The 23598-nt window shown below is 58.0% G+C and overlaps 3 protein-coding genes and 1 long non-coding RNA gene across 6 annotated transcripts; 2 read left to right on the forward strand and 2 right to left on the reverse strand.

Moving 5' to 3' along the window:
• Positions 1-631: 631 nt before the first annotated feature.
• On the forward strand, positions 632-2682 carry MRPL54 (mitochondrial ribosomal protein L54). The gene is made up of 3 exons (XM_006047895.3): positions 632-791; positions 1499-1664; positions 2295-2682. The coding sequence occupies exons 1-3, from the start codon at positions 674-676 to the stop codon at positions 2425-2427; spliced, it is 417 nt and encodes a 138-aa protein (XP_006047957.1). The 5' UTR covers positions 632-673; the 3' UTR covers positions 2428-2682.
• A 2396-nt stretch (positions 2683-5078) lies between these two features.
• Positions 5079-6962, reverse strand: RAX2 (retina and anterior neural fold homeobox 2). The gene is made up of 3 exons (XM_044947936.1): positions 6657-6962; positions 6030-6268; positions 5079-5417 (listed from the first exon to the last, which is right to left on the reverse strand). Exons 2-3 carry the CDS (start codon positions 6243-6245, stop codon positions 5079-5081), a joined length of 555 nt encoding a protein of 184 aa, XP_044803871.1. The 5' UTR covers positions 6246-6268; positions 6657-6962.
• Positions 6963-9982: 3020 nt separating this feature from the next.
• Positions 9983-17986, reverse strand: MATK (megakaryocyte-associated tyrosine kinase). 3 transcript variants are annotated; one of them, XM_006047897.4, is made up of 14 exons: positions 17839-17982; positions 17281-17391; positions 16514-16573; positions 16013-16126; positions 15811-15926; positions 15503-15722; positions 15021-15114; positions 13076-13141; positions 11731-11830; positions 11565-11649; positions 11301-11374; positions 10991-11186; positions 10541-10627; positions 9983-10435 (listed from the first exon to the last, which is right to left on the reverse strand). In XM_006047897.4, exons 2-14 carry the CDS (start codon positions 17284-17286, stop codon positions 10196-10198), a joined length of 1458 nt encoding a protein of 485 aa, XP_006047959.1. In that variant the 5' UTR covers positions 17287-17391; positions 17839-17982; the 3' UTR covers positions 9983-10195. The 3 variants fall into 3 exon arrangements, with proteins under 3 accessions (XP_006047959.1, XP_006047960.1, XP_044803872.1); XM_006047898.4 differs by lacking the exon at positions 17281-17391 and having other exon boundaries at positions 17839-17986; XM_044947937.2 differs by lacking the exons at positions 16514-16573; positions 17281-17391 and having other exon boundaries at positions 17839-17984.
• A 142-nt stretch (positions 17987-18128) lies between these two features.
• Positions 18129-21411, forward strand: LOC123335137. The gene is made up of 3 exons (XR_006553489.2): positions 18129-18265; positions 20124-21103; positions 21332-21411. It is a non-coding gene; the product is annotated as an uncharacterized LOC123335137 (long non-coding RNA).
• The last annotated feature ends 2187 nt before the right edge of the window (positions 21412-23598 follow it).

The raw sequence follows: 23598 nt of genomic DNA on the forward strand, positions 1-23598 counted from the left end.
GCTACACGGGTGTAACTTATAGGGTGGTAGGACCTTTTAATGTAACGCTAACAAGTTTTCTCCCCCTTGATCCCTGAAGCCTTTATTTTAATTTTTAAATGCCATATGTAATCAGTGGTCCACAAAATTGGGAGCGAGGGACTTGAAACAGACCTGCTATAAATTTAAAGGATACATAATCCCCTATCCAATGCTTCCCAGGTGGCGCTAGTAGTCGAGAATCCGCTTGCCAATGCAAGAGATTCAAGAGACCCAGGTTTGATCCCTGGGTTCAAGAAGGTGCCCTAGAGAAGGAAATACTCCAGTATTCGTGCTTGGAAAAATCCCAGTTTTTTCCCCTCCCAGACAGAGGAGCCTGGTGGACTACAGTCCCTGGGCCGCAGAGTTGGACCAGATTGAGCACACACAGTTGCTTGTTGAATACAATCAGGAATGTATAAAAGTGTGATACTCAAAGTAAGTGATATAACTGAACGGCAAGAGGTCAACGAAACATCCTTTGAAAGTCTCTTCTTCCCATAACTAGGGATAGCTATTTAAAGAAATCACAATAAAGATATGCCTACAGCTGGAATACTACATTTCCCATAAATCTCTAAGGGCCTACAACTCCCAACCCCTCGACCGCTGACGTCTTCCGGAAACGTGCACGTGCACGTTGCCAGCATACGTCATGGCGGCTAGACGCCTCTTCGGTGCTACCCGGAGCTGGGCCGGCTGGCGGGCCTGGGAGCTTCCGGACCCCGCGGGTTCTGTAAGACTACATGTACGCGATTATGCCAAGAGACCGGGTGAGCTGGCTTAAGAGAGACCAAATGGGAACGGTAGGGACATTGGGGAGTTCGTAGTGCGCAAGCGCTAGTCGGGAGGTGCTTCCTAGTATGAGCGCGCAAGCGTAGAGGCAGCTAAGCGCGGCTATTTGCGCAGGTGCAGTGTGAGGTATCTAGAGTGCGGTTGGGCTCTGTGCGCAGGCACAAGGTTATGTTTTGTGTGTGTGTGAGTGTGTGTGTGTGTGTGTGTGTGTGTGTGTGTGTGTGTGTGTTTGCGGGTGCATGGGGAGTGGTTAGGAGGAGAACTTGAACTTGGGTTCCTAGCGCGTTTCTGCGTCCGAAAAAGTCACCTCTTCAGCAAATTACCACCAGAAATTCGGACCATATGGACATCTAAGTATTAAAGCCAAAACAAGATTTAATTTTTTTCTCGATGCAGCCTTGCCTGATCCCCCTTGTTGAAAGGAGGGACTTGGCAAACGAAACGTGAGGTTTTAAAGACACACGGCAGCCGGCGGAGATTTTCTTCGTGACATAAATAGAAGGAATGAAAATGGATTTGAAAAGGAATGAACTTAGTTACCGTGAATATCAGTGTCATTTAATGCAGTGCCCGTGTCCCAGTTAAAATCATTTTGAGAACAGTACTCAGGGTACAGCTGGGGCAGAAAGGGAAGGCTGGCCTCCCGAGGGTGTAGCTGGGCTGACATGACTCTCCCCCACCGCAGTTTTTAAGGGGGGCAAAGGCGCCAAAGGTGCTGCTGTAGGAGAGACCCTGAAGGACCCCGAGGTGTGTACAGACCCAGTCCAGCTCACCACGCACGCCATGGGTGTCAACATCTACAAGGAGGGCCAGGATGTGGTCCTGAAGCCGGATTCTGAGTACCCCGAGTGGTGAGTGGGTCAGGACTGGGTGAGCAGGGCCCTGCGGATCCCATCTGAGATTTCAGGAGGGCTTCCCTGGGGAGTTGGTGGGTAAGTTAAGACTCTGGCCATCTGGTGGGATGGCCAGAGCTTCAGAGGCAGGTGGGAACAGCCAATGCAAAGGCCCTGGTTTGTACATGGATAGCAAGGAGCAAGGTGGAGGGTAGGGGGAGACAGGCAGGAACCTGGTGAAGCCTGCCTGCCAGGGGCTGCAGGGGGAATTTTGCTCTTGGCTCTGTGAGCAGTGGGAGGATGTGGAAGCTATCACCATGCACCCATCCTTCAAGCTGGGTAAGGTTTAGAAAGGTTCAGGAGGGGTGGGGAAGCCTTACAGGCGGGCAGCGCAGCCCAGACGATGGCCAGGAGGCAGAAGGCTTGGCGTGCGCCTACTTTCAGATCCCAGGGCCACTGGGACTGGGGCGCCCCCTGTTCCACAGCCCGGGAGCTGGTTCCTGGTGGGGAGGGACTGCCCTGAGGTCAGCTGGCCACCAAGGGACCCGGTACTGCTGCAGCCTGTGCCCAAGCTGCCTGGGATGGGGTGGGGGAGCCGTGGGGATGGGGGCTGCTCTGTAACCCCGTATTCTGCCCACTTTCCATCAGGCTGTTCCAGATGAACGTGGGCCCCCCCAAGAAGCTGGAGGAGCTGGACCCGGAGACCCGGGAATACTGGCGGCTGCTCCGGAAACACAACATCTGGCGCCACAACCGGCTGAGCAAGAACCGGAAGTTCTAGTGGGGGAGGGTTAGAGCTCTCTAAAAGGACCCTGACCCTTCAAGGACCTGGAGGAGACAGGACAGATTGGGGGTGGGGGGGAGTTGGTACCTCCCCTAGCCTGCCCCCAGGACTTTTTATTTTCTGGAGAAACAGACGTTTCTGAGAATGAGGAGAATCCCCCCTCACTGGGGTTGCTCCCACAGTGAGACTGAATCAGGGGCCTGGGGGCCAATAAAGCCTTCTGGGGGCAATTGTCGGCAGGCCCCGGATGCCGCTGAGTGTCCTGTGATATTGGGGTCAGGAAGGACTTGGGACAGGCAGTGGGGAGGTGGGCACTTCAGGCCCAGTGGTTCCATAGCCCAGCTTCCACCCTCAGTGATTGCTGGGCATCTGCAGGTCCATGTTCACCTCCCAGCCTTGTTGAGCTTCTCACCCTGATTCCTGGAATTCTTGCATTGCCCAACCTCTGTCCTCAAGGGGGAGATTTTTTGAGCCAGGCTTCCCTGGGATTGCAGTGGACTTGGACTCATACCCGAGCCACATCATTCAGAGCAGAAGAGAGTCTTTGTGAGCTTCAGGAATGGAAACGTCCAAGGCTAGGCATGGCTGGATCCAGGTGCTTCAGTATTCAGCTATGAGGTGCTTTCCATCTCTGGGTCCTTTAAACTCCAGTGGGTAGGTCCTTTTACCCCTTGGGTAGGGGTGGCTCCAGGACTTCTGACTGGCACCCCATACCCAGTTCAGCAAACCCAGCCAGAGGGAAGGGACTTCTGTTTCCTTTCTGCCAGGGTCACAGGGGTTATCTTTGTTGGCCAGCCTACCCACCATCCTGTCCACCCCCACTGGTGCCCACCAGCTTAGAGGAGGCTGAAGGACACACACGGTGCTAGGGCCCACTCCCAGTGGTACAGCCATGCCCTCTCCTGGGTAGGTACCTGGGTTTGGGGTGGCATACGCTGCTTAGGGGGATGGACCAGGGCTCTCTCACCTTCCAGACTCCTCCAGAGCTGGCGGGTGGGGCTGGACAGGGTCCCTGAGGCTAATTCTGTCTGGTCCCAGGGAAACGAGAGCCCTCATCCTCTTAGGAGGACTCAGCCAAGCGGATTACTGCTCACCTGCCCTCCCTGCAGCCCGCGCTGGGTGGGTGCATCATCCCAACCCTCCTGCGTGGGTCCTCACAGCTCTCAGAGTGAAAACCGAAGTTGTAATGGCCACAGGCTTCCTGGCTGCTCCTCCAACACTGCAGTCATGGTGCCCCCTGGGCCCTCTGCCTGGGTCTCTCCCTGGCCCCACCGTGTCCTCAGGGCTCCCTCTTTACCTCCAGACCTTGGCTCTGATGGTGCCGACCACCCTATTAAACTGCAGCCCTGCCACACGCTCCTGACTGCCCTTCCTGGCTTTATTTTTCTCCCAAGCACTTCACCACCAGCAGGTGTTTCACGTTTTACTTATTTATTTTTAAAGTTAGGGCACTGGTCTCTCCCACTGGAGTGGCAGCTCCAGGAGGGCAGGGGATTTTCTCTGCTTTGTTCACTGTTGTGTCCTTGTAAGTTGGAACCGGTGGATGAATGATTGGGGGGATGGTTGGCCTCACTGCCGCAGCATAAACCACACAGGGGCCACTGGGGTTCACGTGAGGTGCCCTCTGAGATGGGAGGTGAGCAGGCCAGCTGAGAGTGGCCTGGAAGCGACATTCCTGGAATTTCCTAGCACCTGTGGTCACTTCCTGGCCAGAGCCTGGAGCAACTGGGGTGCTGCCATGTCCCCCCCCACCCCACCATACACTCTCCGGTCCTGACTCATCCCATCCCACAGGGAGGTGCCCTGACATGTGGGCACTTGGGCCACACCCCCTAGCCCAGCCAGCCTCCTTGTCCTGGAGCCCAGCTGAACCCCAGCAGGGGCAGCCATCATGCCTTTGTGAGCCCTGGGGGCACGTGGTTGGACAGAACCAACGCTTGTCTTGCTACCAGGGCCCCAGCCCTGCCTCAGTGGGCTGGGAGATGTGATGGGGGCTGTGGTTGATGGGGAGACAAGCCACGCTCTGATAAATGGGGGGAGCAAAGATCGACTGTTCGGCCAGTGTCAGCTGCTTCTACCTGGGAGCGCCCTGTTAGCGCCTGGCCTGGGTCCTAGGTGCCAGGGGTGATGGAGTCAGGCAATGAGCCTAAAAAGAGCCCCACCCTCTACTGGCTCTGTGGCCTGAGTAAACTGGCTGTCCCTCTCTGGGCCTCAGTTTCTTCCCCTGTAACATGGGGCTGATGGCCATGCCACCTTGGGGTACACTGATGGGCACGCTGGGAGCACACAGTGAAAGGGGGCAGTTAATGTGAACTGCTGCAGCTATTGTTATCTCTCAGGGCGGCCCTGCTGTTGAACAATTAGGAGCAGGCAGGAGGATTTAGAATGATCAACTCAGAATTAACATCCCTGTGGCTCCTGGTTACAGCCGCAGAGCCTTAAGAACCTCAGAACCCACCCCACACACACCCATTTGACAGGTGGGGAGACCAGGCCAGGGACCCCCACCCTGGCTGGGCGCCTCTGGCTGCCACCTTGAAGTCAGTGCCAGTTAACCCTGCAAGGCAGGGGTAGGTGGTGGTGGGTGGGGGACTTGGTGTGGGTGGCCATGGACAGGCTGAGCAGGAGGGGCTGGGCAGGCACCAGGCTCAGGCCGACGGCCAGGCCCTGTCCAGAGCCTGCACGTGCTCCTTGGCCAGCAGCCGCAGGGAACCCTCCTCCAGGGTGAAGCCGTCCATGAAGGCTGGACTGAAGGCGTGGGGCCCAAAGGAGCCCTGCAACCCTGGGCCCGAGCCCAGGAGGCGCGGGAGGCCTGGCACAGCTGGGGGCCCTGGGCCCAGCCAGGGCTCCAGGGACAGTGGCATGGTGGGAGGGCGGGCAAAGGGCAGTGCTGGGGCCTCGGGGAGTCTTGGGGCTGCCACGGCCCCGGAGCCTGACTCCAGACGCTCCTGGCGGCGCCACTTGGCCCGGCGGTTCTGGAACCACACCTAGAAGCAGCAAGAGAGGTCCTCCCATGTCAGAAGCGGCTGGTGGGCGCCAGGCAAGGCCGCTCTCCCTCCCTGGGTTTCCCAGCCCCTCAGGGTTCTGCCTGCTGTCTGACCTGATTCCTACCCCTTGCGATGCCAACATGCATTGTTATCTACCCCGAGGAGATGGCTGTTCTGAGAGCAAGATCCTTGCCTCTTGTCCCCCATTAGATCAGTCCCAAAGTCTTCTGAGTCCAGGTTCTCCTTGCCTTTCTCTTTGCTCAGGCCCCCTCAGGCTCCTCAGCCTCCTCCCTGGTCTACCTTGGCCCTCAGCATGAAGTTCCAGCCACTGAGTTTGGCATTTGAGGGGCTTCACCAGCTTTCTCTGCCTCTCCTTCCACCTGCCTCAACACCTAGCTCAGTAGAAATGCCTCCAATTTAACTCCTGCACATCTTTGCACTCATAGTTCTGGATGCCTAGAAAAATGCCCTTTCTCCTTTCTAGCTGGCACACTCCTACTCAAATGTCTAGGCCCCAGTGCCACATCACCTCCTCTGGGAAGCCTTGCCTTGCCCTGGGAGGGTCCATCTCTGGCACCGGCTGCCTCAGAGGGTGGTTGGGGGTACCCTCACCTGCACGCGCACCTCGGGCAGGTGCACCTTGGCTGCCAGCTCCTCACGGCTGTAAACATCCGGGTAGTGGGAGGCCTCGAACGCCCGCTCCAGCTGGTGCAGCTGGTACGTGGTAAAGGTTGTGCGGTTCCTCCGGTGCTTCTTCTTGGGGGCCTCCTCTCCGGGCCCTGGGCCCCCACCCTCAGCCGCCGGCCCCTCACCTGGGCTCAGGAACATGGCTCCTCCTTGCCCCCACCTGGCTGGAAGGCAGCAGGACAGATGGCGGTGAGACAGGGGAGGGACGGTGGCTGGGGAGGGCGGGGGAGCCCCCCACCCCTTGCTGGATCCGGGGTCAGATATGGAGGGGCTTCTCCCTCCACTGGGTCCTGCATTCCCTCTGCCTCTCTGTGCATCTCAGACGACCTCCCTCTGTCTCCACCTCCTTCTCTCTGATTATTTTTCTCTGTCTCTGCCTCTATTTCTCTTTCCTTCTGCAGCTCCCTGTCTCTTCCTTTGTCTCTGTGTCTGTGACCCCCAGGAAGGCAGGATCTGGGACACAGCCCTAAGGAACGTTTCCTCACCCCTCAGCTCTCCACCCTGGGGGGCTGTCTGTGCTCCTACCTCCCACCCAGGCCCACCTCTGCCCACCTGCCCGGTGCTCACTGCTCCCGGCAGCCCCTCCAACAGCCCCCGTGGGCCTAGCGCTGTCTGCTGCTGGCCTGGCCTTGCCAGACCCCAGGGGGTTGGGGTCGGGCGGGGAGGAGGATTAGCGAGGTGATTAACTGAGGGGGCCCCGCCCGCCCATGGGCTGGTCGATCTGAGCCACAGAGGGAGTGACGCGCAGCAGGACACCGTTAGCCTGGGTCTGCCACGCCTTGCTCTAAAACATAAGCAAGAGCCTCCCCTTCCCGGGGCCTCAGTTTCCCCAGCTGTAAAATGGCAGCAACAGGACTTCCTACCCCGCGAGTCTCGCACAGGGACCCAATGAGCTGATGAAAGAGTACACGGATGGAGAGACACAGTGACTGGCCAACAGTGAGTGCTTAGTGAGCACTCACTAAATTAGCCACTGTTAACCCCTTTTGTTATCATCTGGTGTGAGAAAAAGAACCTCTCAGATTCACAGATGTCAAGGGGACTTGGGGAAGCTGAGGTCCCCAGAGGTGAAGGTAATTCCAGTTGGTTCCCCTGGGCACTATCCAGGGCAAAGGAGTATGGGGCATTTTAGCTGTGTTTTGAGGTATGAAGAGAAGCTCACTTTTCAGTCACTCAATAAACATTTAAGCACAATAAACGTTTGCGCTTACTGTACCCCAGGTACTGTTCACAGCAGGGAACAAAAAACACAGACACACTTCTTGGAACTGGCATCCTGGTGGGGGAGACGGATAATCCATAACTATGTAAGTAAAATACAGCAGGTCAGGTGGTCAGAAACCTGGTGGGAAAACTCAAGCAGGGGAGGAAAGGTGGTTCTTTTAAGGAAGGTAAGCAGAATGGGAGATGGAGTGCAGGGTGTAAATTCTGGACACGATTGGGTGTGAAGAGGGTAGGAGCCTACTCCTTCTACTCCTCAGTAGAAGCCATGGAAGGTTGTGGAGCGTGAGAGGGGCACAGGTGGCATTTTGGATGAGTATTGTGGGCAAGATGGGAGGCCAGGAGGAGGCTAGAGGCCTGGTCAGGGCTAGATTTGGGGGGAGGGGGACAGGAGAGCAATCCTGGGGGGAAGGAGGACTTCCCTGGTGTCTAGTGGCTAAGACTCTGCACTCCCAATGCAGAGGGCCTGGGTTGGATCCCTGGTCAGGGAACTAGATCCCATATGCCTCAACTAAGACCCGGTGCAGCCAAATAAATAAAAACATTTTTAAAAATTCTGGGGAGAGAAAGTCTGAGGAGGGAAGAAGACTGGTGAGCCCAGCCCCTGTCTGGGGACAAGTGGGTGATGGGACTGTCCCTCCAGCGGTGGCCTGAGAGCCAAGTAGGACCTTGGTGATACCCTGAGACTGGATGGTCACCCCCCTGCCCAATCCAAGGAGCTTGGGGGTGCTTTGGCCGGGGGTGCCCTGAAAACAGGAGGGGCCCTGGGGGTGACAGGGGGCAAAATGAGGCCCAGAAGGAGGACGGGAGGGATGGAGGGAGGGAGGTTGTCTCAGTGGAATGAGGCTGGAGACCCAGGCCTGTGGATGGACCAGAGTGAGCGCAAGAGGAAGCAGAGCTAAGTCCTTCCAGAAGGTTGGCTTTGTAGGGGGAAGACACACACAGAGATAGGGAGGCAGGTGCTCACACGTGCACGTGTGCCCAGTTGGACACTCACAGCACCGAGGTGCAGGCCCTGGAGTGCTGGCAGGGGCGAATGACCTCAGAGGAAGAGGGGGTCTGGGTGGGCAGCGGGCTCAGCACCCAAGGGGTCAGGCCAAACAGGGAGGTTCCAGGAACTCTGAGTCCAGGCTGGAGGGGCGGTGAGTGAGGCCCCTCCAGGCCTCAGTGGCCCCGTCTTTGAGATGGGCTGGTGCATTGCGGCAGGGGGAGCCAGGTCTCAGGAGAGGGTGAGTGGGGGTGGGGGGAGGTAATCCCCCTAATTGCTTCATCACTTTAAAACGCTAATGAGCTGCTCTGTTCTCAGCCCCCAATTAGCTAATTGGCCCCAGTGGGTTAAGAGGTACAGGAGGGATCGGGGTGTTAGGCGCAGGGGCGAGGTGGGGCACTTTGGCGACTTAGCCAGCAGCTGCAGGCCCAGACGCTGTGTCAGCTTAGAGGGCTGGATTAGGGGTGGTCAGGGTGGCGTGGGGCTGCGGTGACAGGCGGCCTTCTCTAGCTGGATTGGGCTGGGGGGTGGGGTGGGCAGGCCACTCTCAGCCTCTCTGGACTCCCACCCTGCACTTCTCCCCCAGGAAGAATCACTAACCCCCTTCAGGTGCTGGTGGGGAAACTGAGGCCAGAGGGTGGGCGGGGTTCTGGGGGGGGCGGTAATTGCAGGAGGCCAGTGTGACCTTGAGACGTATGAACAGCTCAACTCGGGCAGGGGTGGGCCAGTGGAGGTGGGAGGCCGTGCTGTGGCCTGTGATCCCTGCACCAGCTCAGGGGTTCCTGGGGTGGGGGGCACACCCCACAGGCCAGACACTCCTCTCCAGGCAACCTTGAAGCATCTGGGAGTTTCATCAGAGAGGGGGTAGTTGCCAGTCATGGTAACAGCTGAGCGCCAGCTGTGTGCACTCAGCCCTCGGGGTCCTCATGGCTCCCCCGGAAGACGCCTGATCACAGAGGAGGCTGCAGGGATGGGGCAGGGAGGGAGACCACCCTCCCAGTTTCCCTGGGACACCCCGGGTTTAGCACCAACACCCCCATCCCGGACACGCCCTCAGTTTGAGGTGCTGGCTCACGGTGAGCCCGGGCCACAGAGTGGTGGAGTCAGGATTCGAGCCTAGGGGTGCAAGCCGGGAGCCCCAGCCCCCGCTGGAGAATGGACAGGGCCCTGGGACAGGTCGTGCGGCTGGCTTTTCCCAGCAAGTGTTCCTCGGAGTCACTGGGTGAGGCTGTTGGGGGGGTTGACAGGTGGAGGACATAACTACCCTGGAGCGCCCCAGGAGGGGATGCTGCTGCCCTCGCAGCCCCGCTCCCCGCTCAGGGCTTCCATTTGCTCTCAAGGGGAAAGGTGGGGGTAGGAGAGGGTGCCAGGACAGGGGACTCAGACCTCCACGGCCCCTGGAACTCTCCCACGGTCCTTTGCACCCAGGACCCCAAGGGCTACAGCAGGAGTCGGGGGACGTGCAGGTGATGTCAAGTGGGTCCTCAGGTGGCTGTGACCCTGGCCTGGCTGGCATGCCCAGGAAAACATGTGCCCTCAGGGGCAGCAAGCTCCCAGCCAGGTGGCCCCCTCAGTGGGCAGACCAGTGGGCAGGCAGATGGCCCCCAGGCTGAGTGATGGGCCCCAGGGCGGACACAAGGGGCAGCAGAGAGACACTCAGACACCCAGCTCTTGGAACCAGTCTTTATCCAGGCGCTAATCCTTCGCCTCCTGGGGTCGATGTGCCCATGGGCTTCCTGGAGCCCCCACCATGGGCCTGCCCCTGTGGTGTGAGCCGAGCAGGCAGCTCACCGGCCCTGCCCCTCTTCAGGCCTGGTTCACATCCCCACTCTGAGCTCCCCACTCTCTCAGTCCTCTGGGGCCCGAAGCCCCGCGGGCAGGGTCAGGGCTCCTGGCTGCGGGGCAGGGCGGGACCGTCCGTGTCCTGCCCCCCATTGGGGGCTGAAGCACCCGCGCTGCGTAGCTCCCGGGCCAGCTTCTCAGCCAGTTTGCGGAAGGGCGGCCGGCGAGTGGGTTCAGCCTCCCAGCAGCTGCCCATGAGGGCATGGATGGACCCAGGGCAGCCTTCGGGGGGCTCCATGCGGTACCCCTTCTCCACGGCCTCTGACACCTCCTTCAGCGACTGTGGGCAGAGGCCATTCCAGTGTGGGCTGGGGTTCAGGATCATGACCCCCTAGACTGGCAGGGGACCCAGCACCTCCCCGCCCGGCCCCCAGAACCTGCTCACCATCTTGGGGTATGGAGCCCGGCCGTATGAGAAGACCTCCCATAGCAGCACCCCAAAGCTCCAGACATCCGACTTGCTGGAGAACTTCTGTGGGGCCCGAGATCAGGGTGAGAGGGACCTCTCAGGGCTTCTGCTCCAGCCCCTGCTTCCTCCAGAAAGTCCCCCTGGGTTGACCTTCACTCTGTAGTCTCCTCCCAATAGACTCCTGCCCCTGAATCCTCCTACCCCTCAACCCAGATTCAGTGCAAAAACAAGGTGTTTCTTGCTCTCCCTCTCTGAGCCCAAGACTGTTGCAGAAACGAGGAGACAAAGGCTCAGAGGAACAATTAGTGGCCAAGGGCTTACAGGGGAGGTGGAGCCATTCCTTTGGAGGTTCAGAGGCCAGAGACATGGCCAGAGGCTCATAGTGGAGCTAGGGTTCCCAGGGCCCTGGGGCTAAGGGGGGCTTACCCCATGCTTGAGAGCCTCGGGTGCTGTCCACTTGACGGGCAGCCGGCTGGAGTCCAGCCCCTTCCGCTCAGCTTTGGCCAGGCCGAAGTCACTGACCTTGGCCACCAGGTCCTCCGAGATGAGGATGTTGCGGGCGGCCAGATCGCGGTGCACCAACTTCTTGCTCTCCAGGTATTCCATGCCCTCGGCCACGTGCCTGGGGGAGGGGGCGCCGGGCGAGGGGCTGGGACGCCCGGGCCAGACTCCCGAGGCCAGGCTCCTCCCTGCTCCATGCTTCGACTTCCCTGCCACCCCCTGGAGCCCCACTCACAGGGAAAACTGCAGGAGCTGCGGGGTGTTCACAAGCGCCCGGCCCCGCGTCCGTAGAAAATTCACCAAGTTACCCTGTGGGGGATGCAGGCAGGGTCTAGGAGTGCTGGAGGCTGCTCAGCCACCCCACCAGCACCCTACCTGACCCTCCGGTCCTGCCCCACTCCTAACCCCCACCCTCAGGTCCCGCCCCACTCCCATCCCACCCCAACCTCCAAGCCCTACTCCCACCACCTCCCCCCACCACCCTTGGGTCCTGCCCCACCTTGCTCACGTGCTCCATGACGATGTAGAGGCCCTGATGTAGGATCACACCCAGTAGACGCACCAGGTTCTTATGCTGCACCTTCCTGGGGGCAGGTGAGTGTGGGGTGAAGGTGGGGTGGGACTGTGGCCCTAGGGCACCCTCCCCTGCCACAGCCAGGACTCACGTCATGACCGCTGTCTCGTCCAGGAAGGCCTGGGCTGTTACGTCACATTTGATATTCTTCACGGCCACCTTCTGCCCCAGGTACTCGCCCTGCAGGACAGCTGGGGGGCAGGCAGGGGTGGGAAGGGGCTCAGGACCCCACAGAGACAAGACAGACATGCACATATCCACTCACGTGAACCGTGGAAGAGGCCAATGCAGTGGCGGGTCCCCAGGCCTGGAAACCCCTCCCGGTAGGCTCCAGTTGTCATTCAGTTGCTCAGTCGTGTCTGACTCTGTGCGACCCCATGGACTGTAGCTCACCATACTCCTCTGTCCATGGGAGTCTCCAGGCAAGAATACTGGAGTGGGTTGCCATTTCCTCCTCCAGAGGTTCTTCCGGATGCAGGGATCGAACCCGTGTCTCTTACATTGGCACATGGGTTCTTTACCACTGAGCCACCTGGGAAGCCAACAGGCTCCAGACCCCAGAGCAAAGATAATCACCTAAGCCAGGGGCCTGCAAACTGCAGCCCTTGAACCCAATCTAGTCCCCTCAAGGGTTTTTGCAAGGCCTGCAAGCTCAGAATGGGTTTTTACATTTTTAAATGGTTGGGAAAAAAAAAATCAAAAGAAGAAGACTATTTCATGACATGAAAATGATACAAAATTCAATTTCAGTGTCCATAAATACAGTTTTATTGGCACGTGGCCTTGGCTGTTTGTCTCCCTGAGGCCTGTGGCTGCTTTCCTGTAACAAGGGCAGAGCTGAGCAGACATGACAGAGAACAAGCGCACGCCAGCCCTTTCCAGAGAAGGTCCCGATGCAAGCCCTGGGACCTCCCAGGAGAATAACCTCAGGCTGTGGCCTCGACACAGAGGGTCCTGGGACTTCCCTGGTGGTCCAGTGGTTAGAACTCTGAGATTTCGCTGCTGAGGGCAAGGGTCCAATCCCTGGATGGGGAACTAAGATCCCACAAGCTGTGCAGAATGGCCAAATAATAATAATAATAATAACAACACATAAATTTTAAACATTTGGGATTTCCTTGGTGGTCCAGTGGTTAAGACTCCGTGCTACCAATGCAGGTTCGATCCCTGGTCGGGAAGATAAGATCCTACCGGCTGCACAGCCAAAATACAAATAATAATAAAACAAGTGTGCAAGGGTGCAGGGGGTGTGAAGGACTCACTCACGCCCACTGGGTACCTCACCACCTCTCTCCTCATCCTGGCTGTCATGAACCTCCTTCCATAGAGAGGAGCCCTTGTGGCCTCAGTTGCATGGTAAGTAGGTATCAAACGTGGGTGTCTATTCATCTCTGGGAGCCCCCCCTCCCTCAGCCCCTACGAGGTCCCCTGCTCACCTCCAAACTCTCCCTCTCCGATCTGCGCTCCCAACGTCAAATGCTGCAGGTTGAGTAACCAGCCGGCTGTAGAGGGGGACCCAGTGAGAGGGCGGCCAGCGGCTCCACTTGACAGGAGGCCAGGCCCCGTCTGGTCTCCCATAGCAGTGGCCGTGGCCGCGTCTGAGGCACCACACTCCTGGCACCAGTTATGGGGCTGGGAGTGGTGGTGAAAGCCACAGGGCCCACCTGTCAGGGCCCTTCTCTCTTCTACCTGGAGACTGTGTCCTTCCAAGGGCCCTGCAGAATCTTCCTTTATGGTGCTTTCCCTCTGCCCTACTCTCTCCACCAGGGATACACAGACCAAAATATACAACAGATACTGGGAAAGTTTCCAGAACTTCTGGTTAAGGTTCTGGAACATTCTTAGAATATTCCAGCACTCTAAGTCATCATTTTGGGACTCCCCCGGTGGTCCAGTGGCTAAGACTCCATGCTTCTAATGCAGGGGGCCCCGGGTTCGATCCCTGGGCAGGGAACTAGATCCCACGTGCCACAGTAAGACCTGAAAGTGTTAGTCACTCAGTTGTATCTGATTCTCTGCGATCCCATGGACGGTAGTCCTCCAGGTTCCTCTGTCCATGGGATTCTCCAGGCAAGAACACTGAAGTGGGATGCCATTCCCTTATCCAGGGGATATTCCCGACCCAGGGATCGAACCTGGGTCTCCCACACTGAGGGCAGATTCTTTACCATCAGGAAAGGTGGTAAGTGAAGAGCTTCCCTGTCGCTTAGATGGTAAAGAATCTGCCCGCAATGCGGGAGACCCACGTTCGATCCCTGGGTCGAGAAGATCTCCCGGAAAAGGGAATGGCAACCCACTCCAGTATTCTTGCCTGGAGAATCCCGTGAACAGAGGAGCCTGGCGGCTACCGTCCATGTGGTTGCAAAGAGTTGGACACGACTGAGTGAATAACACTATAAGGTGGTAAGTAAGACCCAGTGCAGTCAAATAAATAAAAATAAATATTTTAAGTCATCATCTTTGTGCTAGCCTCCCTGATCTTTCTGATAAGCACACCTGTGTTCTCCCACCCCCTGCATTGTCCTCTGACAGGCTCTGTAGGTCTCCTCCTCTTCCCCAACAAATCCCCTCTTAAAATCACCAGCCCTTGAATACGATCAGGCACAGTGACACCAGCCTCCACCTGGGTGTCATCCCCAAGACATTTCCAAGAAGACAGCCACGATCACCAGGTTCAAAGAGGGATGGCCAGGGCAGGGTGCGCTTGCTCTAAATCTGGGAGATCTCACTACTCAAGGGCGGCAAAAGCATTTCAGGTGAGGGGAACAGAATGCACAACAGTCTGGAGGCATGAGGGTAAGTGCAGAGTCACACAACCCCAGGGGCATGTGGAAAAGAAGGGCCTCGTAGATGAAGCAGGAAAGATAGCTCAGCCACAAGGGAAGGTTCTAGAAGGCAGTGGAGCTGCCTGGCCTCCCCCCTTTAGACACGGGAGTGATGTGGGTGGATTTTTACATAGAAAGTTGCCTCCGAGGCCACAGGGTTTGGGAGGAAGGGGTCTCCCCGCTCAGGAAGGAGGTGGTCTGATAGGAAGGTCCAAGGCTGGGCCAGGGAGGGGCCAGATTTAAACTAGTGTTAATAGAACTTGGCCAAGGAGGGGTTGTGGGAGGGTGGGGGGCCGGGGGCAGGGTGGCATCGAGGATCTGCCCAGGGTTTCTTACTCAGGTGAAGGATGATGAAACAAAGGGAGCAGCTGGTGTGGGAAATAAATGGATAGTGTGCTGATGGGTGTGTGCAGGTGTGCCCCACCCAGCCCAAGGGCACCCAGGTCTTCCGCCTGCAGAGACTGGCACTGTGACCTACTCAGGTGAGGCAGCCTTGGCTGTGTGCCCTGCCTCCCCAGGCCAGGCCAACTCAGGAGGGAAGGGTGGGGCCCCTTACCCTTGGCCAGCTCCTCCTCTGCCGACTTGGTGCCTTGCTTTCTCTTCGGTCTCACGAGTTTCGTGCAGATGGCCCCCTGGTCCTTGCTGTAATACTGCAGGGGGTAGGGCAGGGCAGAGGCAGCCGTGAGTGTGACCTCCCACATCCAGTGAGGCCCTGCTTCCCATCCCCTTCCCAGGGGGTTCTCCAGAGGGGTGGGCAGGCGCTGAGGAGGAGGAGAGGGGGTGGGTTCCCACAGGACTCTCTAGGCTGGTTTCCATGGAAACAGGAGGATGAGGGTGTGTGTCTTGGGACTGGTGTCAAATTGGAGGTTCCTGGGTGTCCCTGGAGATGGGGGGACGTGGAGGACTCAAACTGTCTGTAGGGTCAGTGGTCCAGGGAGCAGCGCCTCCTTGTCCACACTGGGGAGCATGAGCCTCTGGTGGGGGGTCCCATGCCTGGCCTCCCTACGTCTCTGCACTAGGGGGGCTGGGCAGCCGCACCTCCACCATATCCATGAGGTTGCAGAAGCAGACCTCCTCGTCGATGGTCAGGTGGCCGTCGCGGTGCAGCACGCGGTAGTGGATGACGTCGCGCCCGAAGCTCACGCACAGCACGTAGTCACCCGGGTGCCGTGCGGACTCCCGCACCAAGAACAGCCCGTCCTCAGGCGGCTGCAGCTGCTGCACTGCCTCCTGGCCCGAGATCTTCCCGTGGAACCACCTGCGGCCGGTGGAAGGGCGGGCTGGGCGGGACTGGCCGGGCCCTGCTGACCCCACCCGCGTCCCGAGGGCGCTTCCCCACGACTTACGGCATGAGGCTGAGCTTGGGGTCCGCTGAGAGGGCCTCGCGCTCCCGCAGCGCCCCAGCCGCCAGCAGCCCCTCCTGCCCGCTGGCGTGGTGCTTGGCACGGTACCAGCTCTTGTTCTGCCGGGAGGGAGCCAGGGGTTGGTGGGAGGAGATGTTTCCTGGAGGAGCACCCCCTCTCTCCAAGCACATTCCCCCCTACTCACTTCGCAGGCCTCAAGGATGGTGACCACGTCGCCCTTGCAGAAGGCCAGCTCCCCGGGTTTGGGGCGCGTGTGCTCACACTTGGTGATGCACTGGGTACCGGGGGCCCAGCGCCTCTGGTGGGTAGTGGCGAGAGGAGGAAAGGGGCCATGAGATGGAGAGATGCTAGGGGTGGGGAGTGGGGCCCAAAGGAGAGAGAAAGACTGTATTGAGGCAGAGACCCAGAACAGAACACAGGAGAGAGGATATGGGGAGGGGGGGGGGCGGTGCGCGCAGAGCACCCAGTAGAGGAAACAGAGTCACAAACAGAGGGACCCCCGGGGCAGAAGATGGGAGGAAAGAGTGGGAAAAAACACCAAGTGACAGAAAAAGACCTGTGGACACTGCCTAAGGGGACAGGGGTCAGATGGCCCCCACCCCCCCCTCCAGCCCTGTGGAGCGGAGGTCCTGTGGACCGAGGAGAGGAGGGGCCTAGGCCCAGGCACCCAGTTGGGAGTACTCACCGTCGGCATCCTGGCTGAGATGGGTGAGGGGTGCCAGGCGTGGAGGAAGCGAGGGCTTCCCTGGGGAGGGGCAGAGACCAGCTGGAGAGCTCAAGATTCAAGCCAGGCTGGGGGCCCAGGGGCCATGACTACTGCTTCCAGCCTGGACCAGGTGGAGGCGACAGTCGGGCAGCCTCCCCCCCACCCCCAGGGGTTGTGGGGGGCCCAAGGTGCTGGCTCCCCAAGCCCCTTAGGGGAGGTGGTCTTTCCCTGGGAGAGCTCCTTAGCATGGAGCCTGGCTGCGCCGTCATCCCCAAAGGGAAACAGAGGCACAGGGCAGGCTCAGAGTGAGTGGCCAGGGGCTGGCTCAGGCCCCAGCAGTCCACATTGGGGTGCTTGGAGCCACTAAACGTGGGGCGCTTGGAGCCACTAAACAGAGCCTGGTTCTTCCTCTTTTCTGGTGAAGTAGGCAGGGGTACATGAGGAAACAGAGGATGATTCAAGGTCATTCCCAAGAATCTCTGACCCTGGCGGGGGTGAGGCCGGGCAGTGCCGGCCTGCTGGGCTCCTCTGGCTGCCGGCTGGGTCTCTGATCCGCGCCCCCCCCCCCACCGCCCCCGCCCTCACTTCCCAACCGAGGACAGAAACAAAGTCCCGCACTGTTGCTGGGGTGGGGGCATTTCTGTCCCCTGCTTTCCCCATGGATCCCACCAGGTGGCGGGAGCAGTGGGACAGGTGGGGAGGAGTGAGTCTCCACCCCAGAAATCCCCAGCCCTCTGTGTACTCACACGCATACTGATCCATGTACACACGAGAACACACAGAAACACACAGGGCTTGGACACAGGTGGACACAGGTACCCACAGGCACGCGGGTATGCAAGCAAAAGCAGTTTCTCCTAGAGACAGTTGTGCACACACGTCTCACGTGTGAACACACGCACAGACATTCGGAAACGTGTGTGCCGCGCCCCCCCCCCAACCCACACTTGAACACCTGGGAGCCACACGCTGGGCCACCCGGGCACGCAGGGCTACACGCAGGGCCGCGCACACGCAGCGCAAGACACGCGCGCACATCCCTCCACGTGGACGCGCGGATACACACACCCAGGGGTTGCAGACGCGCATACCCGCACCCACAAAAATACCACCCCACCCGACTCCTGGGCGCATCCAACCATACCCGCCCCAGCCGCGTACCGGCCGCACGCCCCGGAAGCGCGCGCTCGCTCTCGAACACTGGCCCCTCCTGCGCTCGCCCAGCATCCCCCCCAACCCGCTAGCCCTTGGGGCCCCCCCACTGTCCTACGGTCTTTCCCCACTATCCCCTCCAGCGCCCTCACCTGTTCAGGGGTCGCCCCTGGGCTGCACTCCGTGCCTGCCCCCAGGAGGGCCCCCGCGCGCCGGTTGCGCACCCCGAGGCGGCCCCGGTTGCAGAACTTGGAGCAAGTTGCTGCGTTTCCTCATTTTGGGTTGGGGGAGGGCTGGAAGCGGGGTTGGGGGAGCGGGAGGCGCGGCAGCTTGAGCGGCCCCCGCGGGTCCTAGCGCCGGCCGCACTGCGGTGTGCTCCGCGCGCCGCCGCCACCGGCGGCCCCTCCTCGCCCCGCCTCCGGGGCCCCCGGCACCTCCCGCGCGGTGCTCTCGAGCTCCACGCCACTTCCCGGCCTGGCGCCGCGGGGCGCGCAACCCGCGCGTTCCGGTAATCCACGCCTCCCGGAGAGAGGACAGCCGGCACAGGGAGGGGAAGGAGAGAGCTTCCCGTCCGGGCAGGTAAGCAAGTCTCAGAGTCCAGACAACACAGTGGACCCTTCTGACTCCAACGCCCTCAGCCAACTCTAACAAGAGTCTCATTTCAGTACCTGGCCCTAGGAAAGAGCTGTTGGTGCCCGGCACAAAGAAAGCCCTCAAAATGTCAACCACCATGAATATTCTTATCATCATCCTTGAAATTAAGGGAGAATTGAGAGTAAAGGGAAAAACTTCACCTGGAACTGGAGGCCTCCTGGCAGAGCAACACAGGGCCTCCCCACGGCCAGCCCAGCTCATGCCTCGGTTTCCTCCTCTGTAGGGTCAGGCAGTACCAGCTTCCGGCTCAGAAGGGAGTTCTGTGAGCATCTGAAGGCCTGGGGTCCCAGCCCTCGCCTTTCCTCTGTGAGCTCACTTCGAATACTTTCTAATGGATGAGTGGATGAGTCTGTGAGGACAAGGATGAAGCTGACCTTAGGAGGGTGATGCTCCAAGATGCCCAGAATTCAATTTTCTGGTACCCCCAAAGTCTAAGTGTCTGTGCACCAAGATGTCATGTGATTTCTGGGAATAGAGACCCAATGAAAAGAATTAGGGGCTTCCCCAATGGCTCAGAGGATAAATAATCTGCCTGCAAAGCAGGAGACACAGGAGAAGTGGGTTCAATACCTGGGTCAGGAAGATTCCCTGGAGGAGGAAGTAGCAACCCCCTCCAGTATTCTTGCCTGAAAAATCCCAGGGACAGAGGAGCCTGATGGGCTACAGTTCATGGGGTGGCAAAGAGTTGGATACGACGAGCAGCTAAGCACAAGACAAGAATTGGAGATATTCAATATCATGCAATATTATGCACCAAAAACTAGGAAACTGTGTATAAGAAAATGCTAAAATCTCCGGTTGTCAGAAACAACCACCACTTACCAGAATGTGATAGAAAACAAACTGTGTGATCCCATACAGGTCATACAGGAAGCATCGTGTCCAAGGGGAACAGTCCAGCAGGGGCCCCCCGAACCTGCAAAAGGTTATTCCCAGTGGAGGAAGCAGGCAGGAGGGGAGCGAGAGAGGGGGGTCTTTCTCTGTGGTGGTGTAATGTACTAATACTGGCAGTGTTTGCCGGGAGGTTTCCTGCTCATCCGGCTCTCTGGGCTCATCTGGGCTCCGTGGATCTGACTGTGGGATTGTCCCAGGTGCCCCCCAGCCCCAACTTCCCAGCCACGGGCACTGCTCTGGACCAAGGGGCTGGGGACCCTGCAGCTGGCATTCAGCAGGGTCACTGGGGGCCAACCGTATATGGCAAACCATCAGCACTTGCCCAGAATAGCAGCACAGCGTCAAAGTGGCCACAGCGGAAATCCAGCAGCACTGTAGAGTCACACCAGCCGCTGCGGCAGGCCCGGAGCACGAGGGAGGGCTGCCTGCTCTCCTCAGCACGGCCTGTGCTTACGACTTCCCCAGTGCCCTGGCACCCCTTGGAGCCTTTCTCCTTGATGCCACCAGAGAGATGGGAGGAGGTTGAATGGGTTTGCTATCTCCCTCTGCAAAATCGTGACACTTTGTGTCTAAGAAACATCTCCATCCTCCCCTGGACAGGGTCCTTGTCCCACGCTCTGTGAGATGGCCCTACCAGAGAAACCAGCGTTGCTGAGACTGGAGAAGGAGAGTCTTGAGCAAACAGCATCAAGTGCCCTTATCAACAAGGGCTGGCCTGGGAAGGGGAGGCCCCCATGGCATGGGCATGGGGCAGGGGGTAGTGCCTGACTCTACGGGGACAGATTTGAGTCCATGGTTTATGTGGGTCAGAGCTACATAAGGGGTGAGTTCCCTATCCCTGGAGGCATTCAAGAATTGACCACTTTGAATCACAAAGATGTTCTTCCAGTCCCCAGGGTGGCCATACCAGTGTCTCCTGCCTCCTGCCTTCTACCTGCCTGAAGCCAGTGGGTAGCCACATCACGGATCGCGGGGTCCTCACCCTCCAGGTTCCAGTCCTGTCGACTTGATTCCAGAAATTCTCTGGCCCCCCTCCCCGACCCAGGCAAGCCCTGTGGCCCAGGCTGGTGACACAGAAGCCCCCTCACTGCTCCTTTGGCTCCTCCAGGTTTCCTCCTTGTAGTCCTCCACCTTCTACTGCACAGATAAGGGATGGACATGTGACTGTGGCCCTCCTTTGCTCCATACCCCTCTGGAACTCCCCATTGCCTGAGGGCAGAGCCTAAAGCGCTCAATCTGCGTTCAGGGCTCTTGTGTTCCACCTCCAGCTGGCCTCCCAGGTCTCACCTTCTCCCACCAAGTACCTAGCAGTTTGGCAGCACTGAACCGCAGGAGTTGGCAAGCATCTGTCTCCACTGTCCTCTCTGCCTGGAATGTCCTTGCCTTTGTCTGGCTGGCACCCCCAGTTCTCTCCATCTTTACAATGCCCTCTTATGTCCCCACTTGTCTCAGAGCAAGACCCCAACCCACTTGCATGCCCTGAAAGCACATAGCACTAGCCCTCTCTCCTCGCTGTGATGGGTGTGGACCTGACCATGGTGACTGAGCCCATCAGCCTGCCTGAGAAGGAACCAGCCCAGGGGAAGCAGAGAGAGACTGACTGCCTCAGGAAGAATTAAAATGCTTGGATCCAGCCATGCCTGGAGTTTATGCTATGCCTCGTGTTGGAAGCTGGTCTTTGCTTTTTGGAGGCTTCAGACTGACTCAATGGCTTGAGCAAACTTTGGGAGATGGTGAAGGACAGGGAAGCCTGACGGGCTGCAGTCCATGGGGTTGCAAAGAGTCAGGCATGAGCGACTGAACAACAAATATGGAAAATGGGACCAGAAGTTGGGTGTTGAGATGAATGGATTCTATGATGTGGAACTGGTGAGTCAGATTGGGTTGCCTTAAACCCAGCTAGAGAAGAAGGAACTCTTGGGTGTTCCCTTCCATGAGCTGCTAAATATACCTTCCACCCACCGGGTCAGGTGGCGCTGACTTTCCTTGCTCACCACAGAGAAGCCCTGATGGACCCACCCTGTCCCACTCTGAAGGCTTTTCTTTTCCTCGTCCAAATCTCGCTGTTCTTCACCTTTCTCTTCTTTCTATTTTCAGAGTTGTAGTTTGGCTACCCCTCCCATCAACAACTTCAGATATGCAGATTATACCACTCTAATGGCAGAAAGTGGGGAGGAACTAAAGAGCCTCTTGATGAGAGTGAAAGAGGAGAGTGAAGAAGCTGGCTTAAAACGCAACATTCAAAAAACTAAGATGATGGCATCTGGTCCCATCACTTCATGGCAAATAGTTGGGAAAACAATGGAAACAGTGATAGACTCTATTTTCCTGGGCTCCAAAATCACTGCAGATGGTGACTGCAGCCACGAAATTAAAAGACGCTTCCTCCTTGGAAGAAAAACTATGACAAACCTAGACCTGTATTAAAAAGCAGAGACATCACTTTGCTGACAAAGGTCTATCTAGTCAAAACTATGGTTGTTCCAGTAGTCATGTATAGATGTGAGAGGTGGACCATAAAGAAGGCTGAGCGCTGAAAAGTTGATGCTTTCAAATTGTGGTTCTGGAGAAGACTCTTGAGAGGCCCTTGGACTGCAAGGAGAGCGAACCAGTCAATCCTAAAGGAAATCAATCCTGAATATTCATTGGAAGGACTGATGCTGGAGCTCCAATACGTTGGCCACCTGATAAGAGCCGGCTCATTGGGAAAGACCCTGATGCTGGGAAAGATTGAGGGCAGGAGGAGAAGGGGAGACAGAGGATGAGATGGTTGGATATCACAGACTCAAAGGACATGACTTTGAAAAAACTCCAGGAGATGGTGAAGGACAGGGAAGCCTGGCGTGAGGCAGTCCATGGGGTTGCAAAGAGTCAGACATGACTGAGCGACTGAACAACAACAACAATGAACACCGTGGGTCATTTACAGGCACTTCATGTCACACACCAGTTGGGATTACGGTCAGCTCCACCAAGGTGAGGCACTGGTCTCCTCTTCCTCAAAGCTCCCAGGCTTGCTCCCACCTCAGGGCCTTTGCATTCCTGGGCCTCCTGCCTGGGACACTTCCCCAGGTGTACCCCGCCTTCCAGAACCCCACAGAATATTTCAGCCCGCTGACACTTCACACCCGCTTCCCCTGAAGCCCTGTAGAACCAGCACGGGCAGAAGGAACATAGACCCTACCGCATCTTGTTTACTGGCTGCGTCTTCTCTAGAACATCAGCCCCCTGAGGGCAGAGCTTTTAGATGATGTCCTTCACTGCTGTGGCCTCGGTACCTGATTCAGAGGAGGTGCTCAGAACTCACTTAAAAAAATATTTAATTATTTTTGGCTGTGCTGGGTCTTCGATGCTGTGTGTGGGCTTTCTCTGGTTGCAGCGAGTGGGGCTACTCTTTGTGGTGGTGCGAGGCCTTCTCACTGAGGTGCCTCCTCTTGTTGCGGAGCACAGGCTCTAGGGTGCCCGGGCTTCAGTGGTTGTGGCTCACGGGCTTAGTTGCTCCACACCATGTGGGAACTTCCCAGATCAGGGATCGGACCTGTGTCCCCTGCATTGGCAGGCAGATTCTTAACGACTAGACCACCAGGGAAGTCCCAAAATGTACTTTTAAAGCCAGTGAATACTGGGGAGAGACGAGCTAGTGAGCAGTGCCTGTTACTTGTGAGGTGAGTGCTCTTATCGGACCCATTTTGCAGACAAGAAAGCTGAGGCTCAGAGGGTGCTCAGTCATGTCAGACTCTTTTGCGACCCCATGGACTGTAGCCTGCTAGACTCCTCTGTCCATGGGATTCTCTAGGCAAGACTACTGGAGTGGGTTGCCATGCTCTTCTCCAAGAGAGCTTTTCCACCCACATCTCCTATGTGTTCTGCATTGCAGGTGGATTCTTTACCCATTGAGCCACCTGGGAAGCCCACCCTGGGACATAGGAGCTTTGAACGCAGGCCAATCCAGCTCCAGGACCCACACACTGACTGCCCAGCAAGGTGTGGGGCACATGGTAGATCCCCCAAATAGAATGAACCTATAAGAGCTCCCTGAATGTGGAGGGCCAGCTGCTGCCAGATGTGGGGACGGCTGAGTTGCTGGGTCCCCAGCTGATCTGCAGCTGGAGCACACACCGGCTCAAACTGCCCCAGTTAGCACACCTTTAAATTTAGCTTTCTCTCCCTGCCAGGGGACATGGGGATTCAGCACGGGAACGCTCCCTTCTTTCGAGGAAAAATGCTTTGCAACTGGAATGCAGGCCACTGGGCCACTCCTGCCTAGTCCAAGGAAGGGCCTCTCAGGCAGTGTACTCTGGGTGCCAGGGCGAGCTTTAGGCAGATCTGCCTTTAATGGGAGAGGCTCCCTGCTCTTCCCCAGT

The sequence above is a fragment of the Bubalus bubalis genome, chromosome 9 (assembly GCF_019923935.1).
Source record: "Bubalus bubalis isolate 160015118507 breed Murrah chromosome 9, NDDB_SH_1, whole genome shotgun sequence".
Taxonomy (NCBI): Eukaryota; Metazoa; Chordata; class Mammalia; order Artiodactyla; family Bovidae; genus Bubalus; species Bubalus bubalis.